Raw genomic sequence first — 18877 nt, forward strand, 5'->3', positions numbered from 1 at the left:
GCGTGTTGGGGGTTGGTGGGTATCTCCCATAGCAGCTTCAAGAGAACCTGAAAGACAAAATGTCTATTGCGGCTGGGCCCAGACGGTTTCTCAGCCACCACACTCACTTGTTCTGGGAGGAGCCTCAGCCAGCCCTTTGCTGGCTAGTAAACTCATGCCCATGAAGGTTCTGCTTCATCTTGTACCTTGGACGCTCCAGGAGAACCAGATTTTTTCACAGTGGTGTCATGAACAAGGACTTTGTCTTCCATGGTGGTAGGGCAGGGACCATAGAGTGTGAATAACAGCCTCAGCCTTCTATGTTTTTCACTGAACTGGAATATTAAAGAGCCTAGCCCACGTGGCATGGGCACTAGGTGGGCCCTAAACTACTCACCAGCTCTGGGCTTGGCTGTAGCCAGCAAAAGCATTGAGACCTAAAGTCTCTTTCTTCCCCTGCCACTCACCCCACCCCAGGAGAATCCGATAGTGTTTTCTGAAACCAAACGAGGCATCTTTGCAAATTTCCTCTTCCCCTGGCAGGGGTCAAGGAGGAATACACCTCCCAGGGAAAAGCAGAGTATACCATGAGCAGCTTTGTGCGCAGAAGGGCAACCACGCCCTTCCACCCAGGGCCCGCCTTGGAGCGGTTGTCGCCTGCCGGGAGTGAGGGGAGGCATCCTGGTATGTGCCTCTCCCTTCTTCCCTTGCAGCTAAAACCTCGCCAGCTAGGATAGGCGGGGAAGGCTGCAAAAGGTGGGTGGGAGCCTCCGGTCCAAGGTTGGAAGGCGAGAAGATGGCTAGACTAGAATTTAAGTGACTAGGCAGACAAGAGCAGGTGGGGTAACTGTAACCCCAGCACTGGCCGGAGGTTCTGGAGTCCTCGCCTCTGGGTTGGGGGCTGAACCTGCTGAGCCGGGCCACCCCCTCTCCTACACCCACTTCCAGCACCGGGAGCCCGACCTATCCGCTCTTGTCTCCGCCTCCTTTGCTACACTCGCAGCTCGTCCCAGCCTGCACCGGCCCAGTACTCGGCTGCCGGTTGGATCGCACTACCTTCCCTGCCCGGCTCTGGAGGGCGGCCCGCAAGCCATGGGTATGTTCAGAGGGTTTGGGGTGGCTCCTCTACGCGAACGTGTGGAAATGGTAGCAAAAACCTGTACACCACCACCCTGCTCTTCCGCTGTCCGAGCAGGACTCGCGTCATGCACAGGCGGCCCCGACTGGGCCCTTCTGAGCCGCGTTTCCGCCCGCAGAGGTGCTGGTCCTGGCCGGATACCGCGCGCAGAAGGAGGGCGAGCTGAGTTTGGCGCCCGGGGACGTGGTCCAGCAGGTGTGCAAAGGACCCACACGGGGCTGGTTGCGTGGAGAGCTAGGGGGCCATTGTGGACTCTTTCCCGAGCGCCTGGTGCAGGTGAGGCTGGGCCGGAGAGCAGGCTGGAGACGGGGGTGTCTCAGCGCGCACCCCGGGGAACTGAGAGGCCCCTCCATTGTGCTCTCATTTCCAGGAGATCCCGGAGACACTGCGTGGCGCGGGGGAGGCCCCGGAACCACGCTGTGCGCGCCGCCGAGGTGAGCGCTTGGGCGGGTGGGCGGGCACGCAGACCAGGCGCCGTCCGGTAGACCCTGACCCCCTTGCTCCCCACGACGGGCGCGGCTCTGGGCGGGGCCCCTCAGCAGCTTTGCTGCCTGTGATTGGCTTTTGAGCACAATGCTCCGCCCTAGGGCGGGGCCTAGGGTACTTAGACGGGCCCTGGCAGCCCCCGCCTTTCCTCCAGCTCAGCGGACAGGGGCATCGAGCTCAAGCGGCCTCGCTCACTTTCCCCCACCCAGGTCGCCTCGCCAAATCTCGGGGTCCCCAAAGATGGTGCAAAGTGAACTTCAACTATAACCCAGAGCAGGTGGACGAGCTGAAGTTACAAGCTGGGGATATTGTGGAAGTGATAAAGGAGGTGAGGGAGTGAAGTAATGAGAAGGTTTAGGGGAGATATGGAGCTCGTCCCGGGTGAAGGGCAATGGATGAAGTGAGGGTGTGGGCGATGGGAATGGTGAAGGGCGTAAAGATGGGAAAGAGAGAGCAAGGGAGGAGGGGTCATCCGGTAGAATTGGGGCAGAATCAAGTGTGTACGATTAATAGAGAGGTCCTTGAGTCAGAACCAGATGCCCCTGCGACCTCCCCCTTCCCCAGATTGAGGACGGCTGGTGGCTGGGGAAGAAGAACGGGCAGCTGGGAGCCTTCCCGTCCAACTTTGTGGAGTTGCTGGACAGTGGGCCCCCAAGTGAGACCTGGACCCTGTGACCCCGTGAGACCCTGTGACCAGACTCTGCAGTCTCCAATGACCCTCTCAGTGGCCTGAACCTGTGATCCACACATCCTGACCCTGTGACCCCTTTGACCTCTCCCATGATGTAACCTGTGAATTACATCCCTCTAACCTCCCTATCCCCCACTAGGCCTTGGTAACTCAGACATGCCATCAGTCAGCCCTGAGCCCCAGCGGCCTCCCAAGGTAAATTGGGTAGAGTGGCACAGAGGTGGTGTGTCCCTCATAGGGGAGTTGGAGGCTCAGCTTTTGTTCCTCCCTTACCCCGCCCTCAATAGCTGAGCAGCCTGACCTATGACAGCCCTCCAGACTACCTGCGGACAGGTGAGCACCAGACAAAGTGTCCTTTGGAACCTTCTTCCGCAAGCTGTTCTGACCTTGGGGGTGGGGACCCAGCTAGGCTGAGGGAGGAGGGAGCTGCTAACAGATTTGGCGAGGGGAATTGACTTCAGAGGACTGACCTCCCCTTAGTTTCCTGCCCCGAGACCTATAGGGTCCTGTTTGACTACCACCCTGAGGCCCCAGATGAGTTGGCACTGCGAAGGGGGGACGTGGTGAAAGTACTGAGGAAGGTATGAAAGGCACAGGGCAGGGGAGGGCACAGGGAAGGGCAAGTTGAGAAGGGGTGGGACCTGGGGAGGAAGGAGCTTGGGGACCTGGATCACTTTCCCCACAGTATCTTTCTCTCCCAGACCACAGAGGATATGGGCTGGTGGGAAGGAGAGTCTCAAGGCAGAAGAGGAGTTTTCCCAGACAACTTTGTGCTCCCACCACCCCCAGTGAGTACAGAGCCAGACACTCAAGTGTGTGTGTGGTAGTGGGCGGTGGGGACAGGCTACTCCAGACAAAGTTGTGGGTCTTGGTGCTCATGGGGCACAGCTGGAGGGTCACCCCTAAATGAGAGTAGATCTAGAAATGCAGGGGCTTTTCTTCAGATTCTGATACTAGAAATGCGGCGGTTTCTCTTCGGATTCTGATACTTCTTTTCTGCGCAGATCAAGAAGCTGGCCCCACGAAAAGTAGTATCCCAAGAATCAGGTGGGTGCCCGGGAAGCCTGGGATTAGGGGGACTGGGAGATCCATTGGTGCAGTTGTCCATAAATACCCACAGCTCCTCAGTGGTTCAGTACAACCCCATAGGAGCTTATGGTATGTAGTTATAATTGCTTCTTTAGGATATAATTCTAGGAGTGGCACTGCTAGATTATAGGGTATGTAAATGTTCAACTTTTATGAGGTAAAGTCAATTTGGTTTCCAAAGTGATTTTACACTTCAACACTCCACCATTCGTGTAAGAGATCCTATTGATTCAAATCCTCTTCAACACTTGGTATTAACCAGATTTCATTTTTATGAAACTAATAGGTACAAAATAGCATCTCATTGTGGACTTAATTTGCATTTCCCTAGTTAGTAATAATATGTTGGAGTTCTTTTTATATTCTGAATACCAATCCTGTGTAGGTTATACATGTTACAAATATTTGCTCTTAGTTCGTGTCTTGTCTTCTCTTTTTTTAATGATTTTTATTGATGAACAAGAGTTCTTACTTTTAATGCAAACATATCAATCTTATCTTTAATGGTTAGCATGTTTTTTCTTAAGAAATCCTTCCTGCCCCAAGTTCAGAAAGAGAGTTATTGATATTTTCTTTAAGACTTTTAAAGTGTTGCTTTTCATTTTTATGTGCTTTTATCTCTGTAGCATTGATTTTAATGGGCAATCCAATTAAACCTTTTCCATATGGACAGTCTGTTGTTCCAGCATCTTTTATTATTTTCTGCATGTGAGTTTTACACAATTTTTATAGTGTTGATTCCTTGATACCTTAGAGTTTTTATTGTATCATTAAAAAATTAGATATCCTTCTGTTTATTATGGGAATATAGAAATGCATTGATTTATGTATACTGATTTTATAGCCAGCCATGGTGAACTGATTTTTTCCAAGTAATTTATCTATAGATTCTTTTTTTTTTTAAATGCTTACAGCACCTGGTATTCCTAGGTGGTCTCCCATCCAAGTACTAACTAGGCCTGACCCTGTTTAGCTTCTGAGATCAGACAAGATCGGGCACGTTCAGGGTGGCATGGCCATAGACCTATAGATTCTTAATAAATATTCTATGAAGATAGTCATGTCATCTGTGAATAATGACAAATTTGGTCCCCTATGCCTTTTTTTTTCTTTTTTCACGGTAGTGGCTAGGATCTCAATACAATATGGAATAGAAGTAGTGAAGCTGAATATCATTACCGTGTTCTTGATTTTAAATGGAATGCTTCTAACTTCCTCTTTAACAGTGATGTTTGCTTAGATCTTTTGTACATATCTTTTTGTCAGGCTAAGGAAGGTCCTTTCTCTTTCTAGTTTACTTAGAATTTTTATCAAGACCCATGTCAGATTTTCTTAAGTTGATTATATGAATCTTTTAAAATGATTATATGGCTTTTCTCCTTTAATTTGTCAATGTGATGAATGACATTTGTAGAATTTTCTAATATTAAGCCACCCTTGCATTCCTGGGATAAATTCATATTGATCATGGTTTATTACCTTTTCATATACTATTAGAATACTTTCCCAGTTTTTATTAAGATTTTTACATGTATTTTTACTGTCTTCATCTGATTATCAATGTTATACTGCTCCATAAATGAGTTAAGGAGTATGCATTTTGTTTTTTAATTATCTGGTAGATGTTATATAAGATGGGAATCATCTTTCCAAGGAAGCTGGTAAAACTTGCCAGTAAATTCATCTGGCCCTGTTTTTTTCCATTATAGGAAAAAACATACTTAAATTTCTTTGATAGTTATAAGATAAGTAAGTCTGGCTAAAATTCTGTCCTTTTCTTTCTTTCTTTGTGCCTTAAAAATAACAGAAACTTTATCACATTTTTAGAGGCTAGAAATTTGAAATCAAGACGGCATGGCCACGTTCTCTGTGAAGGTTCTGGGGAAGAATATTTCCTTGCCTCCTCTTAGCTTTTGGTAGTTGCTCGCAGTCCTTGGCTTGTAGATGCATCACTCCATTCTCTGCTTCTGTCTTTATGTGGTCTTCTGGCCTGTGTGACTGTGTCCAAATTTCTTTCTTCTAATAAGGACACCAGTCATTGGTTTAGGGTCCAGCCTCATCCAATATGAGCTCATTTTAACTTGATTACATCTGCAAAGACCCCTTTACAACTGCTCTTCAAATGGCTTCACCTTAAACTCAGAGGGGAAGAAATCTTGCGCCTTAGGAGACTCAGACAGACAGCATTTGGTCTCCTGGTCCCTGGATAACAATGGCTGGCCAAAAATCTGGCTAGAATTTTTGAATCAGTTTTGTGAGTTACAGATTTTTAATTACCCATTCGATTGATGCTTTCTAATTATTTGTGTAAAGTTGTTCATAATATTCTCTTATAATCTTTTATATCTCATCTGTCTCTGTAGTTAGTCTCTTTATTTCTAAGATTTTTTCCTCTTTTTTCCTTGTTCAATCTCACCAGAGTTGTAAATATATTCAAGTAATTTAAAAAATCATTTATATCTTTTTTAAAAAAATTATGGTAAAAAAACAAATAAAATTGGCCATCTTAACTCATTTTTTTAGCATTAATTATGTACATTGTTGTACAACAGATATCTAGAAAGTACCTTTGTTTTTTCACTGTAGTCTGTCAGTCTTTGTCTTTAGTGATAAATTGGTGAGTTTAGACTATGTTAATCATAATTATTTTACAATATTTTAAAGTAGTTCTTTTTTTCTTATTCTGGTGTCCTTTGATGCACAAAAATTTTAAATTTTGATGAAATCTCATTTATCTATTTTTTCTTTGGTTGCTTGGCTTTTGGTGTTCTGTCTTTGAACCCAATGTCAAATCCAAGGTTACTCCTCAGATTAACTGAGTTCCCTTCAACCATGGCAGTGAAGCTGCCGATCCGCAACCTGCCCCACTCTGCCGGAAGTCTACATGTACCAAGCTGGGGGAGGAAGATGGTGGGGAGGGATAGGCAAGAACACCACTAAGCATAAACGCTTCTCAGATTATCAATTTCCAGAGTACCGAAATAGTAGCTTTGTCATTTTTCATCCAGCTTTATAAGTTGCCCTGCGGGGTACCGATTTATCCATCACCTTACTCAGCCTTAATCCAAGCCTTGCTTCTATTATCCATTCCTTTGAAGATTTTCAAATTTTTCACTCCTTTCTCACTATACTTCTAGTTTATTAATTCTCTCTATAGCTTTTTGCCAATGTTTACTCTCTTTAACCTATACATTGCACTTTCTTTCAAGAGTGCTGATTTTCATCTTTAGTAGTTTAGCTTCCTTTCTTTTTTTTTTCCCAAATATGTCTGTTTATTCCTGATGGTCCCTTTGTTGCAGGCTCATTCTTTATTTCTTCAGTGATTACAGAGCAGTGCCGTGTTCTCTACCTGACAATTCCAGTATCTGCTGTGTGTTATATCTGCTCACTCCCGCTCTCGGTGGCCTGCTTTCTCATGTGTTTTATGATCTTTGTGTGTGAGCTCATGACTTGATCTCAATCTGTGGGAGTCTTGTACACCTAAGCAGGGGAAAACTTCTTCCAGGGAGGACTTAATTATACTTCTGCCATTAGCCAGAGGGCACCAACCACCAGAGACCACTTCAGCTCTCCAGAAGAAAGTGGTGCACAGGTCTCACTGCTGTGTGGCTACTAAGTTTTGGGCCCGTGGTGAACCAGGGGAGCAGAACCCGGGACACCTGCTCTCTTACCACCATTCTGGCCCCGGTTTCTCCTTGTTCTGTGACCCTCCCCTACCCCTTATAAGTCTAATGGTGCCCCCAAATTGTATCCCAAGTGGGATATTATTGCTTTCTAGTGGGAGGGCCCCACAGAGCACCCAATCAGCCATAATACAAGAAGCAGAAGTCAAAGTTAACATTTACTGAGCTTTGACTATATGCCAGACACTTTTCTAAGTCTCTCATATGGATTAAGTCCCTCAAACTTCACAACAACCCTATGTGTACTATTGTTATCCATGTTTTGTGGATGAGGACATTGGCGCACAGAGAAGTTAAGTTACCCAAGTTTTTACACAACTGGCAAGTCATGGAACAGGAATTCAAAGCCTGGTGTCTTGGTTGTAGGATCTGTGCTCACTATGACACGGTGTCTGGGGATTTGTTTATGTATCTGTATGATAATGCGTGCGTGAGTAAATTCCAGCATGTGTGCATGTGCCAGAGTGGCTGGCTGTTTGCATGTCCATGGATATGAATGTCACTGTGTGTGACTTCCTTCAGGTGTTCACTCTTCTGTCACCTTCTCAGTGCGGCCTTCTTTGACTACCCCATTTAAAATTATACATTCCCTTATTCTTTCTCAGTAGCACTTAATAACTGTGTAACACTACATGTTTTACTTCTTTTGTTTCTGTCTGCTTCTCCAATAGAACATGAGCTCACTCTGACTGCTGGGGTAAGAGCGCACCATAGGCAGGGCGAGTGCAGCCAAAGCCCGGGTTGGAGGCTGTTGCAATAGTACAGTGAAGATAGTGGTAACTTGATCTAGAGTTCCTAGTGGTGGAGGTGGTGACACATGGTTGGATTCAGGACATGTTTTAAAGGTAGAGCGGACAGGATTTACTGATGGATTGAATGTGCAGTGTAAGGGTATAAAAGGGTTAAAAAAGACTCCTCATCTTGTCTTCTGGGCAAGTGGGTGAATGGATGAGATGAGGAACACTGGGAAAGGGGAAGATTCAGGGGGCAAGGAGATTGGGAAGCAAGAGATTAGTTTTGGGTTTGTTGAGCGTGCGATGCTGGTTAGCTGTCCAAGTGGAAATAATGAGAAGGCAGTCAGAGATGAGTCAGTAGTTCAGGGAACAAGAAGGAGCTAGAGTTGAAAATTTGAGAGTTGTTGGCTTATGGTGACAATTAAACCCATAAGCCTGGGTGAGATCTCTTAGGAGTAAATGAGATAGAAGTTTAAGGGAGGGTGAACTGGAAGGTTGTTGCCATGGTCCAGGACAAAGACGAAGTCTGAACCAGGGAAGCGGTCATGGCACTAAACAGGGGCAGGTCTTAGAAAAAGTTGGATAAAAAACTGACAGGACTTAGAGCCATCTCCCCTACAAAGCCTTTCCTGACAACTCTTCGAGGTGCTTCCATAGTTCCTTATGCCCCCGTGGCCTAAGGGTGGTCAGCTTCCACAGAGCTCCCAGGAGGCAAAGTCAAATACGATTGATCTCCTATCCCTAGTCCCATGTGTACAACACAGGACAAGGCCAGCTACTCTCGGATGGACAAGTGAGTGAACAAATGCCACACTCCCCTCTTCCCTCCCAGCTCCTATTAAGGAACCAAAAAAGATGATGACCAGAACAGCCCTCCCTACTGTCAAGAAGCTGATGACAGCCCCTACTGGGCACAGCAAAGCCAAGTAAGGAGCAGGGTGGGATTGGGGGAAGGATGAGGGTACAAAGGAAATGCTGCTCTCTGTCCCCCACCCCCTGGGGTCTCATGGGGATATGTTGCAGGCCATCTCGGACTCCTGGTGGAGACGGTCAGAAGCGCCCTTCCCGAGACCCTGGTAAGACTCACTGCCTCTGTCAGTGGGGTGAGGACTGGGGGACAGAGATGGGGAGAGACCTGGGGTCAGACTAGGCCTGAGTCCCTGAGGTTCTGCTCTCATAGGCTCCAATGGCAGCCTCCTCAGCGGGGGTCCAGGCCACCCTGGCAGAAAGCGATCCAGAACCCAGGCTTCCCGGCAACGCTCTGCAACCAGTCAGGTGAGAGGCCCGCGATGTGGTGGAGGGGGAGACTGGGCAGAGCCTTCTTTCCAGGGGTGTAGTATGTGAGGGTGAAGGATCTCAGGCCAAGGGGAGCCCTCAGCTGAGACCTCAACCCCATCACCATAGGAGGAGCGGAGCAGCCGAGCAAAAGCCTCTGTGAATAAAACCCCTACTCTGGGCAAGACCCCTAACCCACGGAAGATTTCTTCTCCGGAAAAGGCCCCCAGCCCAGAGGAAATCCTGACTTCAGATAAGACCCCCACCCCAGAAGAGACCCCAACTTTGGAGGACAAAGCCCGCAGCCCAGACGGGGTGGTTTTAGTGGATCAGGTCCCTGCCCCAGGTGAACCACCTGAAGATGAAGTCCCTGGCCCAAAGGTGGCCCCTTCTGGGGACAAGGCCTCCACCCCACAAAAGGCCTTGACCCAGAAGCAGATGCTCTCTGAAGAGGCCTCCACTGGGGATGACACTCAGCTCCATCCTTTTTTTCTGGAGGCAGCCCTGCCCAAGGGCAAGTCTCTTCTGGTTAATAAGGCTCAGTCCCGAAAGCAGGTCCACATACCAGAGGAACCCCACCTCAGCAAGATGAGACACACCCTGGATAAGAGGGACAGCTCCGCACTCCAGTCTGAGGCTAAGCCAGGGTTCAGGCCTGCCCTTGAGAGGGCGCATCCCCCAAATGAGGCCCCCACCCTACTGGAGGAGGCACCTGCAAAGGATGAGAGTACCCCTAATGAGGAGGTACCCCTCAAAGAAGTAGCCCCCGCTGAAAAGAATCTACATCTTACCACGCCGACTCCAGACCCTCAAGAAACTCCCACCCTCCATTCACTGGTCCCGCAAAGTCCTACGGACAGCAGAAGTGACCGAGATGACATAATGAGGCTGCAGGACCAGGTGGAGTCTTTAAGGAGGGCGCTGGAACTGATGGGAGCGCAGCTGGAGTAAGTGGGAGGGGGTAGGGGTGAGGGAGAAGGGCGGGGGCTCTAAGCCAGCCCGGCCCACCCCTTGCCCTTGCTCTCCCATCCACAGAAGGAAGTTGACCGACATCTGGGAGGAGCTGAAGAGCGAGAGGGAGAAGCGCCTGTTGCTGGAGGTGGGTGGGGTGCGGCTCCCCGATAGGGAGGGGGCGGTGGCTGGTCCGCCCCTGACGCGCTCTTCCAACTAGGTTCAAATGAAGCGGAGGACCCTGGAGTCCTGGAGTCGGGACTCCAGCCACGCGCAGACGCAGACGCAGACGCAGTGAGGGAGGGCCCGGGAGGGACTATGGCGGGGCCTGGAGGGGAGGCTGGCTCTGGCCACCCTTGTCCTTGCGCACGGGACTTTCAGAAACCCAAGAAAGTAAACTGCGGTGTAAGCACGCAGCGCCTGCCTGGTCCGTGCGGGGGCGGGGCCTGTGCAGCAGGGGCGGGGCGGGGCTGGCGCCCCCGGCGCTCCGCATTCCTGGCGGTCTCTCCCGGGCACATCTGGCCAACATGTGGCTCCCATTACAGTTCCCAAGGCTTGCGCGCGCGGCTATTTTTACCCACCGGATGGCGGGGGTGGGGGTGGGGGCGTCTCCTTCCGACGCCAGACTGCAGGAGGGGCCCAGGCGGACCGGGCTCTGCCTTCCGCCTGGATTCCGGAATCCAGCTGTGCGCCAGAGGGGCCAGGGGGCCCCACTTTAGCGTCCGAGCCCAGACCCCTCCCAGGTGGCCACACTGTCCTCTCGGTAAGACTCACAGGAACGCACCTCGGACCAGACACCAATTCCACAGCCCAGCTCAGGCACACATGGTTGCCCTGGGGCTAATAGCGCCTTAGCGACAAGGTCAGGGTTCTGAGGACGGGTGTGTGTGAGAATGCAGTGATGCGTGAACCCAGGGCATTGGTAGGGACAGGGTGACATGTGCCCAGGTGTTTGCCAATAAGGAATGCATTTGTGGGTAAGGAATGCGAGTGATACTTCTGTATGAGACTGGTAAGGTGGTAGAGTGTGTTTTTGCCATCTGTGAAGTGAACGCAAGCATGTGTACCGAGGACGGAATGATGGAGGTGGTCAACCTGGTGAAAGAGTCAAATGTCTCAGCCCTGGGGTTCCCTGCATGGCAGGAGCCTGGGGGACATTGGGGGCACGGTTAACAGAGGGACACTAAGTCACTGACAATGTAGCTTTCATTGGTCACGTCACCTTTTAACCATCCCCTGGAGTGGGGGTGGGGTCCCTGCGTCCTGCTGTCCCCCCATGGTTTTCTGGCCCCCCAAGGTTTTCTGGTGGGACTGGAGAAGGGTGCCTCCCAGAGGGTGGGGATCCACGCCCAATAGCACCGTGGGGGCGGGGCCGCCATACCACTGCAGGCGGGGGCAGTCCGAAAGTCCTGGGGCAGCTGTGAGCTCTTGTGCATGTCCAGTACCAGAGAGCCTTGCAGCTGGAGCCGCTGGGTCAGTAATAGTGCATGCGACCCAGGGTGCCTGTGGCTGTGGGGCTGGGCCCCAGCGTGCCAGTGCCCAACAGATCCGGCTGCCCGGTGCGCCAGATCTCCCGCAGGATCCGTTCCCGCTCCTCTAGGCGCTGCGCCCGCTCTAGCTCCTCTGCTGACGTGAAGACGTTGACGCCCAGGGGCCCGTCGGGCTCAGCAGACAGCTCCGGACCAGGCAGTGTGTCATCGGGGCCCAGCCGCGTCACTGTGTCCGCCTCATCCTCATCGTCGTCGTCCTCAGCCTCCAGGGTGCTGCTGCGGGGCTCCCGGCGCGGCACAGGGCCCCGTGGCCGCGGGCGAGGCGCACAGGAGATGCTGATGACTAGCAGGCACAGGGTTAGCAGCAGGCCAAAACAGACGCCCAGCACGAAGTAGAGGCCAAAGCTCTCAGGGTTAGCTGGAGGTCAGAGGGCAGAAATCACGGAGAGGCCCTGGCGGATGGAAGTCCCCAAAAGGCTCCAGGTTCTAAGTCTGGGAGGCAAGGACAGTACCCACCCCCCCTCCCTATTTGAAGGACATTAAGTAGCCGCTAATCGGCAATGCAGGGTAATGAAGGATGGGGAGAAGGGGGAGTAGGTGACTGGCGGGTGGGGGGCGGGTAATGGTAGGGGCGGCGAGGGAAGGAGCGGAATGGGGCCTCAGAGGGGAAGGGAAGGGTGCATGCCCCGAGCCGCCCTCACCGCCCTCACCGCGGATGTGTGCGTAGGCCGCCAGGCTGTTGCTGAGCAGCTCCATGTCCCTTCGGGGGGCATCCATGCTGCTCTGGGTGGTGGGGACAGCGCCCCTGTTAGCCTGTGAGGTTAACAAGGTCAGATCCTAATCCGTAACCTTAAGCTGACCCTGGCCCCGCTTTTTCCTCGGAGCAGTTCCTCTCCTTGGAAGAACAGCCCCAGGTCCACCCTGGAAAGAGCTGCGCCCGGACTTCGTTGCAGACGTGGGCCCTGTCTGGGGATCCCTTCCTGGCGCGCAGACAGCCCTCCAACATGGGGGTCAGGGAGCGGGCCGCAGGAGGCTCAGCCTCCTCGTTAGGTCCCCCAAAGAGGTCCGGTTCGCCGTCAGGAAAGCGGGATGTTGGAGAGACGCGGGTGCCTTCCGCCTTCCGTGGGAGAGCTCCAGGAAGGGGAGGCCGCCTCCCTCTCCCATCCCTCCCGCCCCTGGGGACCCACCGACCTGCAGGCCGGGGCTCACTCACCGTCAGCGCCCCGCTTCGCAGCGGCCCGGCCCCCGCGCCTCTGGCGGCGGCACACACCCAGAGCCCACCCGCTCCCTCCCGTCAGGTCCTGGCTGCTCCGCCCGCTCCGCTCGGCTCCCAGGCCGCGGCAGCACGGACCGGACACGGCAGATGGACCAGCCGGTGGAAAGTTTCCTCCGAGGAAAGAGGAGGGACGGGGCGGGGCGGGGCGGGGGAGGCGGGGAGGAAAAGGGCCGGCAGAGGAAGGGGAGAGGAGGGGTAGAGAGGCCTGCGGGCGTCCCCCGCGTCCCCCGCAGGAAACGACTGGGGAGGCCGGTTCCAGGGACCCGCCCCCAGGTTGCTAATAACAATAATGATAATGATGAGGATGGAGTTCTGCCTAGGTGCCAGGCAATGGGCTAAACTCTTTATAATATTCTTCCATTTAATCCTTCTAATAATCCTATAATGCAGTGCCATTATCCCCATTTGGCGGTTAAGTACACTAACTGAGTTATAGAGAGATTGAAAAACTTTACCAAATGGCCACCACTTGAACCCACTGCGCTCTGACCGAAGAACTTGGCTGGGCTCTTAACCCTATGCCTTGCTCTTCCTCCCAGGAAGCCCCCTCACCCAGGAATGACTGCCCCTCTCCCCCAGCCCAGATGTCAGCCCTCTCCCAGACGCTCAACCCACAATCCAGGGAGAGGACTCTCATCCCCTCCTCCCAGGGCCCAGGCAGTGAGTGTGTCCAGCTGGCGCAGCTCTGGTCAGCAGGGTTAATGAATGCTGGACTCGGGCTTCCAGCCAGGCCCAGGCCAGTCAGAACCCAGCCTGCTGGCCTCTGTGTTCTGCACCAGAGTGTGTGGCAGAGATGCCTTTCCCTCCTGCCTAAACTTGCCTGTGCACATGCTTTTACACATGGGCTCAGGGCTTGTGCATGCAATGTGTAGTGTGATCAGTGTGTGGGTCTGGGTCTTCTTCCTGCACAGACTCCCAGCCCCCTTCCCCTGTGGGCCCCCCTTCCTGTGCTGGGGCTGGGGTGAGGGGGAGGCCTTCTTGGCGGGAGCCTTAGGGAGGAGGAGGGAAGGAAGGGGGGAGAGGAAATTGCAGACATAGCTGAAGGCGCTGCCTGAGGCCTCTGGGCCAGTGACCACCCCTCTCTGTCCAGGCTGGAGACCCCCCCATTCCAAGTCTTGAGACTGGGTTCAAGCAGAGGGCAGGTCTAGATGGAGAAAGGACTAAGACTCCAATGGGGGTGGGAAAGGGACTCCTGGGTGTCTTCGTGGCTGTTTAATCTGTTTTGTGGGCATGTGGTGGTATTTCTGCCCAGATCTGTATATTTGTGTGTCTGTTTTCTTATTATATTTGCTTAAGCATTTTGTGGGGGTTGATATGCCTGTGTATAAATTCATACAGCCGCCAGTCAACAATTGTTAACTGAGCACTCTGCCTAGCACTTCCTCGTAATGGGGGTTCAGCAGTGAACAGGACACAAATCTTTGCCCTCATGGAGCTGACAGTAGGTAGAAAGACAGACAATACATGAAGAACAGACTCTAGGTGCTGCTGAATGTTCAGAGGATGGAATAGGGAAACATGATGGAGAACACCTGGCCAGATCTCGAGGGAGGACTTCTGAGGTGAGAGCTGGATCCTAGAGAGGTGCAAGGGAGTGATGGGTGACCTTGAAAATGCTGCAGGCCCATTGGAGGAGCTTAGATGTTACTGTGAGTGTGTGGGGAGCCCCTGGAGTTTTAATCAGGTGAGTGTCATGGTTCAGTGCTACACGTTGGAGAGATTGCTGTAGGGACTCAGCATGGGCTGGGACTTGCAGGGCAAGAGTTGAAGCAGAGCAGTGAGTAGGCAGATGGCCATCCAGGCCAGCAATAGCCCAGGGCTTGGACAGGGATGGGCAGTGGAGGAGGTGAGACAGGATTAGATTCAGGCACTATTCTGGACAGGACTTCCTGCATGGGGCGTACGTGTGAGGAAGAAGGAATATAGAATGACTGCTTGATATTGGGCTTGGACACCAGAGAAAAACTTAGATGGGGAGCAGGTTTTGGGCAATCTGCGTTTCATTTTAGATAGATTTGAGATGTCCAGTAGATATTCAGGGGATGGTGTCAGATAGGCAGGCGGAGCCCCAAGGAGTCTGTGCTGGAAATGTTTTTTGCGAGTCCTTAATACCAAAGATGTATTGAACACCCCGGAAGTGAGTGAGATCGCCTAAGGGGCAGGGAGAGAGGAGAAAGGGGTCTGAAGCCTGAGTTCTGGGTGCTCCAACATTGAGGGGTCCTGTGGAGGAGGAGTCAGCTAGGAGAGACAACGGAGGCAGGAGGAAGACCTGGCCAGGACCAGAAAGTGATCAGTCTTGTTAAATAAGGCTGAGAGGTGAAGGTGAGGCCAGAATCTGCCCACTGGCTGTGGTTATCGGTGAGTTTCCATGGTTATATCAATATGCTGAATGCCTACTATCCATGTGAAGATGAGTGTGTGCTGTGGTTGTGCTTGTGCGAACAAACTGGGTGTTGGCAGATGTTATGCTTCTGTATGGCGCATACCTGAGTCTCTGTGAGGGTCCACATATGTGCCTCTTTGTGTATGGGGGCTGTAAGATTTTGGATATGTTTGTGTTAAGCTGTGCATCCTTGTGCTATGCATATCTCTGAGTATTGCTACCTACAGACAAAAGTGTGTCTGGGTTGGCGTGTGATGTGTGTTTGGAGTGGGTCAGTGTGACTCAGCCCTGGTGAAGCAGGTGGCCATGCTGGAGAAGAGTAGGGGTTGAGATGGTTGCTGGTCCCTTGAGAGAGAGGGACACACTGTAACCACACTGCTGTGTTCTCCAGGGGGATGCATGTGGCCAAGCCAGGCCAGGTGGCAGAAGTGGCAGCCTTGCCCTAGAGGGTTGGAAGAAGCTTCTGGCTGCTCCTGGAGGCCCTGGGGGAGGTGTCCAAAGCCTTTGGCCCATGCGGCCATCCACACAGTCCATGTGTCCTCCTGGCCACCTACCTATCTGCCTGCCTCTCCCTGCCTACTGTCATGTCTGTAGGTCTGCCCTGCCACCTGCTTTCCTGGTGTGTTGGCGGGGATTTCTGCATATCTGTCACCTGCCTGCCTAGCTCACATCCCCTCTGTCCACCTGCTGATTTTCCTCCCTGTCGGCCTAAGACTGACCTGCTACTTGCCCACCTGCTGCTTGTTGGCTGCCTCTCTGTCCTCCTGTCTGCTTGTGAGACTAGAGATTTGTCACCTTGGGAGGCACAGAGAGTGATCTTAAGATGAAACATGGGGAAGACAGGTCTTGATAGTAGCACAGGGGGCTGAGAGATCCAGAGCCTCTGGGAGGGGTCTCAGGGGGCTGGTTCAATGCAAAGCCGACTGCTCTTTTCCCTAGTGGCCAAGCTGGGGGCTGGCCCTGGCTACTTTGTTCCTGATACTAGGACCTCACCCGCTGGGGGTCAGAGGTGGCCTAGGTCTTGGAGGGAAGAGGAGAACTCATTCCAGGCCTTCTAAGTCCTCTGAATGCCACTCTCCAGCATCTGAGACAGATGCTGGGAAGAGGGTTCTGTGAGAGTTTGCAAAATGAATAACAGTAATGGTTACTGGTACCTGGCACAGTACTAACTGCTATGCAGCTTCAAACTCTCGTATCCTCCTAGTTAAACCTGTGTAGTTTGCAACATGACTCCCATTTTACAGAGGAGAAAAGCGAGGCTCAAAGAGGTTAAGGGACATCTGTACAGTCACGTGGATATAAGTGTATTTGAACTTCAGATCCCATGTTTCCAACCAGTCTTCCAAAGGTCATGGTTCTCTATCCTGTCAGATCCAAAGTTGCCTTTCCGTGAGTCTTTGGATTGCTCTTTTCATGCTCCTGAATGAAATTGATGGTTAATATACCCACCTCCACATCTAATTTAAAAAACATATATATGTATATATATATATGTCTTATAAAAGAAATAAAGGGTAATGATATATATTTGTGAAGTGATCAATTGCTGAGGTGACAGCTACGCGTGCAGACCGATGCTGGGATATTGTGGTGTCGGTGTCTGAAACAGTGACGAGTTCCTGGTAAAGTTCTGAACGAAACGAAGTACAAATTTCCTCCGCTTTACACAGTAGTTACATTCTCTAAAAATCCAGTATACATGATGTATACACAAATCCTTTCTATGTATGTATAAAGTGAAGTTAGAGTCTTGGCTCTGGTAATTATAAACAAGTTTTTCACTCATGTCATGCAGGATGTAGAATCTGCCTTCCTTGTGGGGTTGTCTGGCGTCCCTGGCTCCCACCCTCTAAATGTCCACGGCACCCTCAGTCACTGTGATGACTGGTTCCCAAATCCCCGACCTCATGGACACAGAAAAGATTTCTGCCCTCGTGGAGCTCAACATTCAAGTAGGGGAGACGGATATAATCAATAATCGAATAGATAATATAATGTTAGGCTGTGATAAGTACAATGAAGAAAAAATAAAGCAGGGTAAGGGGTTAGAGAAGACCAGGTGGACATGGTCACGGAAGGCCTCTCTGAGGAGGTGACATTTTGAGCAGAAGGAAGTGAGAGAGGGAGAAATGCAAATATCTGGGGAACAGCCTTACAGAAAGCGTATGCGATGAAAAGGCCTCGAGGTGGAAGCTGTGCTTGGCTTGGTCAGTCAGCAAAGAGGCTGTGTGTGTGGTTGGGACAATGGGTGTGGGGTGAGGGACAGAGAAGTTAGGGAGGCCAGGTTAGGGCCTTGCATACAGCTTTATAAGCCAGACCAGGTCCTGCATGGGATGGAAGCCATCAAGGGGGGTATAAGGAGAGGGACAACATTGGACTTTTGAAGGTCTCACTCTGGCTGCTGTATGGCTGGGCTGTCACAGGGGAGGACGGAGCAAGGAAGCGAGAAGGGGGCTCAGACAGGGTGGTCGCGGGAAGCTGTGAGAAGTGACCGACAGGTTTAGCAGTGGATTGGATGTGGGGTGTGGGAGAAAGCGAGAGAGAAGAGAAATCACACAGCTGACTCGACTTTGGAGGCTGGATAACTCAGACAACACCGAGAAAGACTCCATTTCCTCACTTCCTTTACCACTTTCGGTAGCTCCATAGCTCATCCAGCTTCTCTGAAGCTGCTCTCCCTCAGGACGTGAAGCCCAGGCAGTGGCTACACCTGATGGAAACTTCTCAGTTCTTATTTGACTTCCCAGGAGCATAGGAGGCTGTTGATCGCACCCGCCTTTCTGGTACTTTTCCCTTCTTTTCCTTCCGGGGCTCACAGTGAAACTGGTAGAGAGCCATCTAAATAGCTCAATAGACCAACAGTTCTGGCATGTGAGCTGTGTGTGCCAGGCCAGTTCTAGGTGCTGAGGATACAAGAGCGAGAGTCCCTGCCCGCATGTAGCTTGCTGCTGGGTATTTCTGAATGTAAGCTTGACAGGTGTAGGTGCCTAGGAGATACCTGTGCGCAGAACAGAGGCTGATCAGGTGTGGGGAGGGGGGCGGGGCAGGAGGGAGGTGGGAAATGGAGATGAGGCCTAGGGGCGGAAGGAAGCTGGGCGAGCTGGAGTGCGGCTGCGCTGGGCTGGGAGTGAGGGCCCCTTCTGGCAGTGCATCCAAGACAGCTCAACAGATAAGGTATGGGCCAGATGAAATGGGCGAATGATTTTGGGAGTAGCCAGGAAGATGGGGAGCCACCTGGCTGCTGAGGTGGGTGTGGGATGTGGGGTGAGGGTAGGGATGAGGGACTCGGGGGCCTGCTCTGAAGTACTTGCAGAGAACCAGGGCCTTCCCACATCTTGGAGAGGTGCCATCCCCTCTGGCTGTGTGGACACTTGATTGAGAAGGGGCTCCACCTGCGTGGCTCTCTGCTCCTTAGGTGACCCGGGCCCGTTGTAGGGGTTCTTAAACACAAAGGTGCATCTGCCTGGGCCCTGTGGTGTGCTGGGGGAGGGGCCAGCCTACTTCTAGCTTCATTGCTCCAATGCTCAATCTGCAAGGTCTAAAATTAGGCAAAGGAAGGAAAGAAGAAAGGAAGGAAGCCCCTTGGCTTCCTAAGGAGGGGAGGGAAGGAGCAGGTGGTTCAGGAAAGGGCCTGGCCCTTTTTACCCCAGCTGCCCTGGATGGGCATGTGGGCACATGGGCAGTCTCTGACTCAGTTTGCCC

General features: G+C 51.9%; 2 protein-coding genes and 1 pseudogene across 6 annotated transcripts; 1 reads left to right on the plus strand and 2 right to left on the minus strand.

Moving 5' to 3' along the window:
- The first annotated feature begins 107 nt into the window (after nucleotides 1-107).
- On the plus strand, nucleotides 108-11075 carry SH3D21 (SH3 domain containing 21). 5 transcript variants are annotated; one of them, XM_023529382.1, is made up of 16 exons: nucleotides 108-1075; nucleotides 1236-1393; nucleotides 1488-1551; nucleotides 1813-1931; nucleotides 2168-2258; nucleotides 2434-2489; nucleotides 2582-2627; nucleotides 2775-2875; nucleotides 2996-3082; nucleotides 3299-3341; nucleotides 8633-8726; nucleotides 8824-8876; nucleotides 8981-9075; nucleotides 9205-9975; nucleotides 10111-10174; nucleotides 10247-11075. In XM_023529382.1, exons 1-16 carry the CDS (start codon nucleotides 1072-1074, stop codon nucleotides 10879-10881), a joined length of 2481 nt encoding a protein of 826 aa, XP_023385150.1. In that variant the 5' UTR covers nucleotides 108-1071; the 3' UTR covers nucleotides 10882-11075. The 5 variants fall into 5 exon arrangements, with proteins under 5 accessions (XP_023385150.1, XP_023385151.1, XP_011356368.1 ...); XM_023529383.1 differs by having other exon boundaries at nucleotides 10259-11075; XM_011358066.2 differs by having other exon boundaries at nucleotides 9205-10022; nucleotides 10247-10431.
- LOC111738243 lies at nucleotides 4289-4407 on the minus strand (annotated as a pseudogene).
- A 139-nt stretch (nucleotides 11076-11214) lies between the features above and the next one.
- Nucleotides 11215-12927, minus strand: EVA1B (eva-1 homolog B). The gene is made up of 3 exons (XM_011357994.2): nucleotides 12730-12927; nucleotides 12227-12329; nucleotides 11215-11934 (listed from the first exon to the last, which is right to left on the minus strand). Exons 2-3 carry the CDS (start codon nucleotides 12291-12293, stop codon nucleotides 11501-11503), a joined length of 501 nt encoding a protein of 166 aa, XP_011356296.1. The 5' UTR covers nucleotides 12294-12329; nucleotides 12730-12927; the 3' UTR covers nucleotides 11215-11500.
- Between the last annotated feature and the right edge of the window lie 5950 nt (nucleotides 12928-18877).

The sequence above is a fragment of the Pteropus vampyrus genome, unplaced genomic scaffold, assembly GCF_000151845.1.
Source record: "Pteropus vampyrus isolate Shadow unplaced genomic scaffold, Pvam_2.0 Scaffold36, whole genome shotgun sequence".
In the NCBI taxonomy this organism is placed as follows: domain Eukaryota; kingdom Metazoa; phylum Chordata; class Mammalia; order Chiroptera; family Pteropodidae; genus Pteropus; species Pteropus vampyrus.

Coding starts and splice junctions, on each gene's coding strand:
- SH3D21 (XM_023529382.1), top strand. Junction 9,076..9,204: donor AACGCTCTGCAACCAGTCAG/GTGAGAGGCCCG, acceptor CCATCACCATAG/GAGGAGCGGAGCAGCCGAGC. Junction 10,175..10,246: donor AGAAGCGCCTGTTGCTGGAG/GTGGGTGGGGTG, acceptor TCTTCCAACTAG/GTTCAAATGAAGCGGAGGAC.
- EVA1B (XM_011357994.2), bottom strand. CDS start 12,293: ATGGATGCCCCCCGAAGGGACATGGAGCTGCTCAGCAACAGCCTGGCG. Junction 11,935..12,226: donor GGCCTACGCACACATCCGCG/GTGAGGGCGGTG, acceptor TCTGACCTCCAG/CTAACCCTGAGAGCTTTGGC.